The sequence below is a fragment of the Herpailurus yagouaroundi genome, unplaced genomic scaffold, assembly GCF_014898765.1.
Source record: "Herpailurus yagouaroundi ecotype Mexico unplaced genomic scaffold, PumYag 67181, whole genome shotgun sequence".
NCBI classification, from domain to species: domain Eukaryota; kingdom Metazoa; phylum Chordata; class Mammalia; order Carnivora; family Felidae; genus Herpailurus; species Herpailurus yagouaroundi.
In genome coordinates, this window is record NW_024420024.1 from 1 (window position 1) to 6,625 (window position 6,625).

The 6,625-nt window shown below is 65.0% G+C and overlaps 1 protein-coding gene across 1 annotated transcript in view; it reads right to left on the reverse strand.

The window, feature by feature from the left end:
• Positions 1-38: 38 nt before the first annotated feature.
• Positions 39-6,625, reverse strand: part of LOC121024798 (maestro heat-like repeat family member 5) — a 9,286-nt gene continuing 2,699 nt past the window's right edge. The window contains exons 3-5 of the mRNA XM_040467036.1: positions 2,494-2,631; positions 1,931-2,021; positions 39-1,143 (exon numbers count right to left, since the gene is read on the reverse strand). Of these exons, the coding sequence (XP_040322970.1) occupies positions 889-1,143; positions 1,931-2,021; positions 2,494-2,631 (484 nt within the window). The 3' untranslated portion in view covers positions 39-888. The remainder of the gene's footprint in view (positions 1,144-1,930; positions 2,022-2,493; positions 2,632-6,625) is intronic.

Genomic DNA, 6,625 nt, shown 5'->3' on the forward strand with positions numbered 1-6,625 from the left:
TGGCAGACAGAAGGTTGCGGAATCTGTTTGGAACCTGGCTCTGATGTTGTCCCCTAGCAGCAGACACTTAAAGATATGTACGTTCAGCAGTGGAGATGGGGTCTGGACATCTTGCCGTCTGGTGTGTTCACGCAGCCCTGGGGTTGCTGGGGGAGGCGAAGGCCATGTGCTTCCCGATCGGGTGAGACAGCATGTTTCTCTAACCTGACAGTTCTGCCCTCCACCAGCGGCCACCAGCGGGTCCCACACAGAGTGCCGGGGATAAAAAGGCATTGTGACGGCGAATGGCCGGAGGGGAACCCTGTGCCCAGACGTGTGTTCTCAGCCCGGCACTCATGGGCAGACACTCTTACCCCTCCCATTTCACAGATGTGGACACTGACCCAGGCCCAGAGAGCTGAAGAAACTCGCCAGCTAGCAAGTGCTGGAGGACAGGATGGCCCTGGCCTCCTGGTGTATCACCTGGGCGCTTAACCACTGCACGGGACCCTGGGAACCCACCGTGGGGGCAACGTCGGGCATCCAGGGCCAGAACGATTTTTGCCTCTTTGATGATGCCCCCCACCATTCACTATGGGAGTGGGCTGTTCTAGTGATGGTGGGTGGTGGGGGGGGTGGGGTCAGAAGGGGATGGAGAAGACAGGTGAGCAGTGGGTGGGAGGACCCGTCTCTGAGATTCTCGGGGGCGTTCCCCTCTGTGGACTGGCCTGGGTGCCACCTGTGGGCTCCCCCTAGGCACCTGTCGTCGGCAATAGCACTGTCCCTCTGCGGGTGTGGACGATACAACGTCCCCAGGGAGCAGCCACTGTACCCCTTCCCCAACCCTGCCAAGGAACCATCCCCAACTGCAGTCCACCGATAAGGACACCGAGGCTCAGAGAGGTAAAGTCATGTGTCCCCAGCCACACTGCCGTGAGGGATGGAGCCAGGATTCCAACCCGGTAGGCCTGGTGGGCACGTGTGGGTGCGTGCCAGCTCTGGGGCCCCTCGGGCCCTTACCTTCTCCGGGTGGAAAAGGATGTTCCCGAGGCCCTGTAGGCTCAACGCGCGGACCTCGGGGCTGGGATCCCTGAGGCTTCGGGCCAGCACAGTCAGGACGGCCTGTCTGGGGAGCACCTCCAGCAGCGTGGGGCTGTAGAGGAACTGGGGCAGTCCCCGAGGGCGGGCGGGTCAGGCTCTCGTAGGGAGCCTCCGCGTGTGTCCGGGAGCAGGGCTCCAGGCCCGGGGTCTGGCAGGGGTGTTGGGGAGGGCAGCCACCAGCACCCCCGGGGGTATCTTGGTTAACAAGTACTTGAATCCTCCTTCCCAGCTGGGTCAACTCTTTGATGTCTCGCTGGGGAAACTGAGGCCCAGAGGGGGAAGGGGTCTTGCCTAATGTCACAACGCAGGACTGGGGCCAATGGCCTGGCTCACGGGACACCTGTGGGGACAGAGCCCCGGGGAGGGTGGCTTGGACATCCCTGCTGGTGGCGGGTGGGGTGGTGAGTGGCACCAGGCTTTGACTTGGGTTTCTCCCCACTGAGGTCATTTAGGGACATGCCACACGGCGCCCCCGCCCAAGCCCTGCCGTGGCCCCTGCCTCAGTTGCAAAGTCTGCCACGCCCAGCTCCTGTCTTGCTCTAACCTGTGCCCTCTTGGCTCAGGGCGACCTGAGCCCCGCTCTGCCTGACCGACCAGCTCTGTAGGGGTGGGGGCAGGGCGGGACAGGTGGAGCGATGGGGTCCCCCCCGGGCCACTGACGGGGGAGCTGCTAAGTGGGGGACCCAGCCCCAGACCGTGGGCCGCCCTGGGGACGGGAGAGGGAAGGAGCGGGTGTGAGGGGTCCGTCTGGCGGGGCCTCCGCCCACGAAAGGTCCTGATGGGGCACCGAGGTGGCTGGAGGAGGCGGCTGGGTCTGAGGGGCTCCCCCTCCCCCTGTCCAGGCCGCTACCTCGACGAGGATGAGGATGGCCGTCTTCCGCTCCCGTTTCTCCTCGCTGGTCACTGCCTTGATCTGCCCGCAGCGGTTCTGAACCATGGCCCTGGGGCGAAGGGGGGAGGGCAGGGGGAGGGCAGGGGGAGGGCAGCGTGGCAGGCTCGACCTGGCGTCCACCCTGCCACCATCACCTGACCCAGCTGGGGCTGAGCGGCCAGAGCTGTCCCTGCGGGTGGGTGGGCCCCCATTCCCTTATGTCCCTCTGTACCCGCTGGCCGCGCACTGGGTTCCGGGCCCGGACTGGGCCTATGGGACACGAGGAGCAGGCCCCTAGGCGGCCTCCGCAGGGGTGGGGCTGGGAGAAGACACCCGTGTCCACAGGCCCCCGGTGGGCGTGCACGTGGCCAGGCACCGGGGCACCGACTTCCGTGCCACAGGGCCGAGCGCGCGCACGTGTGAGTTCGCGGGGCCGTGCTCACGGGCGGACCCGAGGCGTCACTGTGGTCGATACACCCAGCTTCCTGGACAAGCAGTGGCCCGGCTCAGGCCCTGGCCCCTGCCCTGGCCCCCGCTCGTACCTGGCGAGGAGACCCACGCCCTGCGGGTAGGTGCGGGTGGTGGCAAAGAGCTCCCAGGCGCCCCGCAGCTCCAGGTGGGCGAAGTCCTGCCAGTGCCCCGTGGTGGACAGCAGACCCTTCAGGGCCTCCAGCGACGTCCTGCCGGGGAGCAGAGGGGGTCACCGAGCCAGCCCTGCCCCCGGCGAGGGTGCCCGGCCGCCCTGGATGGAGAGGGACATTCCAGCTCCTGTCTGGGCTCAGGGCCCCAGTGGCCTGGAGGCCTCCCTGGGCCTGGGGGTGAGCTGTGCTGGGGGAGGGGGCAGCGTGAGGACACTCGGGCCCGGGCCTGTGCTCTATGGTCAGTTGCCGGGGCCAGGGCCCGGAGGGTGCCCCCCTCTAGGAGGGAGGGTCTGAGATGGGTTCGGTGCACAGCAGGGTGAGGTGTGCTTGCAGAGCCTCAGAGGACACGCGTCGCGTCCGTGGCTGGCTCTCCAAGGCTGCGGCTCGGGGGGGGGGGGGGGGGGGGGGCAGGGCTGGAGGGTGCTTCGGAGATCGGCGGTCTCCCAAGTCACAGGTACAGAGGGTCCCGGCTGAGCCTTGGAGGGATGGTGCCCTTTGAATGTGGGGCCGGGAGGAGGAGGAGAGCTGGGGGGGTGTGGCGTCACGGAAGCCCAGACAGGTGTCCGTTCGGCACTCCCGACACCCCTCTGCCTTCAGAGGGCGCAGAGAAGCCAGGTTCCGCTGGCCGCGTGCGCACGGGAACTCAAGAAAGTTTGCCGGACACACGGCAGGGCGGGATGGCGAGCTCGAGATCCAGTGCCCTGTCTGTCCCCGTCACACGCCTGGCCGGGGGCAGCAGAGGGGAAGAGCGGCGAGGCCCCTGGCTCCACAGCTGCACTGTGACAGCTCGGTCACGGGCCTAGGGCTGTCCAGGCACTGCAGGCAGGACACGGGGCGCGGGCCCGCGAGGGCAGGCCCGGCTCCCCCCACCCCACCACCCTGCGCCTTGTCACGTCCGTCCTGGCCCCACGCGACAGGCCGCATCGGCCTGGATGTGTGAGCCGGCGCCCGGAATGAGGCTATCAGCGAGGACCAAGCACGATTCCGAGCAGATTTGCCAAACCGAGTGTCCCGGGATGGAATTTCCAGGGGCCCCCACCCAAACCCCGGAAGCGGGCCTGCTGGAGCCCACGGGGACCCTGTTTGATTCCGTGTTTTCAGGAAGCGCCACAGTTTTCTGAGCGGCCGCAGCCCTGTACGTTCCCGCCACGGCGGTGGTTTTCTCGAGGTGGCCTGTGTCGCCGGCCTCCGCCGCCTTGGCCGTGCGTGCAGATGGGCCGAGGCCAGCAGGGAGGGTGCAGGGGTGAAGCCTGCCCTGGACACTGGGCTGGATTCGTGTGTCTGACCTGCCGATGCCTCAGGCCCCGACTGCTGCTGTTCCCAGTAACACGACGCGGAAATGAGGCCCGGCCTCCTCTTTCCCCACCTGGAGTCCAGACGCCCTCTCGGGAGTCCCCTGGTCACATGTTAGCTGCAGGAGGGCAGCGCTGGGTCTCCCTCACCTGGACATTGCCCACTCTGACCACCCATCCCCAGTGCCAGTTGGACCCTGCCACTCCCTCTGCATAGAGCCCTCCGTGGCTCCCCACTGGTCGGTGTGGAGGCTGCTTTCAAGGCCTCCTTCCTGTTCCCGCCCCGCTTGTCCCCTCCCCCCAAGGCTCTGTGCCCTCCCAGCCCCCACCCAGGGACCTCAACCACCAGTGAGGTCTCAGCCCAGGTTCTGGGTCCTCAGGGACTACACGATAGGTGGTCATCCTCTGTGGAGGTGATGACTCTCAGGGCACTCTGCACAGTGTGTCAAGCACCCAACTGTCACCGGGCTGCCACCTGACCCCCATGTGCGTCTCCACGGGGCTGTGAGCTCCCTAGCAGAGGGGCCCGCCTCTGGTGATGAGCGTGGTCTGGGACACAGCAAGCACCCGTCGATATTTAAGTGCTGACAGTGGGGCACACAGTGGTCCCCCAGCAAGTGCTGACAAGGTGGCCCTTCTGCCTCTCTTCTCCTCCAAGAGCCGCAGGGAGCATGGAGCGGGAGGCAGGGGCACCGCCGAGCCAGGGGCCAGGGGCCAGGGGCCGGGCTTGGCCAGGAATGGAGGTGGGTCCGGGCAGGGCTGTGGGGGCCCTGGGGTGGTAAGGAGAGGACAGGCGGGACCGAGTCCTGTGCCTTCTGTCGGCCCCTCCCTGCTCAATCCCTGGGAAGTCACATCTCCCTGCAGATCCCAGGGCCCCTGCCCGCCGGGCAAACGGACAAGAAGATGCTGGGGCTGGGGTCATGCCATCGAACCCTTCACCTTTGCCTTGACCGAGGCCCGGAGTGTTGACCACTCGTCCAGGGCCGAGTGCTCACAGGGGAGGTTAGGATGAGGTCTTCGATCTCAGATCCGGGACCGAAGAGCATATCGTTATGAATTGCTCGTTTGCTCCTTGTCAACTGCCAAAAACCAGGACTGTGAACAGTGTTTTAAATAAAGAGCTTTACCCTGAAACCTTTACGTTTAAAAGACAACTAATTGGAAGGAGGTGAGAAACAAAAAGGAAGCACCAAGTACTATAGGGAGGTTCCAAATGTTAACTTTACATATGAGCTTCCTGGCAGCCAGGGCAAAAAGGAAAATATGTTGGCTGTACTCAGAAGTGGTCCAAGAGAGTGTCTTTGAAATAAAGAGAAATCAGATGCCCCATGAGAATAAGAGAGTTGGTCCATGATGGAGAAACTAAAGGGATGAGAAGTCCTTCATGGGGCAAGACGGGTCCCGGAGGAGAACCCAGCCGAGAAGTGACCAAAGCAGTTAAGTCTCTAAAGAAAGAGGCTTTGTTTGTCAGAGATACAAAGGAAAGGGACCCACAGGGAGGGCGGTGGTGTCTTTGCAGCCCTGCTGGGGAAGGTGTGCCATGCCCACCCCCCACTTGCTGGTCCCAGAGGCTGGCCCAGCTTAGCAGGGTGTCAGGGACTTCAGAGGCTTGATCCTGCCTCACTGGGGTGCCCCCTGGTATCTGGTGCCACCCCCATGCTGCTGGGGGCACCACAGACAGGAGGCCTCTCGGCAGCGGGTGCCCCGATCCCCTCCTTGGCCTGTGTCCCTCTTCATGGTGCCACATCCGCCAGGCGTCAGACCCTGGACCGCAGTGGTCGCTGGGTAACAGTGGCTGCCCGTGTCCCCACCATCCGGACTATTTGCTGGCCCTGCTGCTGGTTGGCCTGCCCTTCCTTCGGGCCCTTCGGGTTTTCCTCCGGGCAAGGGGGGCTCGGTTCTGCCCCAGCCCCAGGGAGGGTGTGGGAGCCCCACCCGGTCAGAGCCCCATGGGCCCCTGTGGCCGAGGCGATTGGCTCACGGGTGAGCATGTGATCCAAGACCGGCCAATCAGAGCCGGTGGACTATGCCAGGCAGGGGGGTCGGAGAGCCTGTCCCTCAGTTGCTTGGGCCACCTCCCTCCTCCCTGGAGAGGACTTGCCCAGAGAGAGGCCTGGGGGCCGAGGTCCGGGAGGGAGATGCCAGGGCTGCCTGAGCATCTCCAGCCGGCTGGCCTGGGTAAGAAGCTGACAGGTGCCCCGGGGAGATGGACAGACACCCCCTCCCTGGGGGAGACAGACAGACATGCCCCTTGGGGGAACCCCAAGTCAGACAGACAGACACCCTGGCTCCTTGGGGGAGACAGACAGACACCCCGGCTCCCTGGGGGCTTCCGGTCTACGGGGCACAGATAACAGTTGTCAGGCAGTGGCCCTGGGAGGGGGAGCGGCAGGGTAGAAGTAGGACCACCGTTTTAGAGAAGGTGGTCGGAGACCCCGGCAGGAAGTGAGGGTATCGGGGGGAGCGGGAGCAGGGAGTGAGAGGCCCCGAGGCAGTCACACGCGGGGTCTAAGGAACAGTGGGGAGACCTCCGAGGCTGGAGCAGAGGGTGTGAGTGAGGGGCGTGTGACAAGAAATGAGGTCCCGGAGGCGGCAACAGGGAGCCAGAGGGAGAGGGGCCTCGGGGGCACCGCGAGGATCTGGCTTTTTCTGAATTAAGTGGGGAGAGGCTGGGGGTCATGAGGCCTTGGATGTGTTTTGACTGGGATCTGGGCTGTGGCATGGAGGGCAGGACGGGGGGG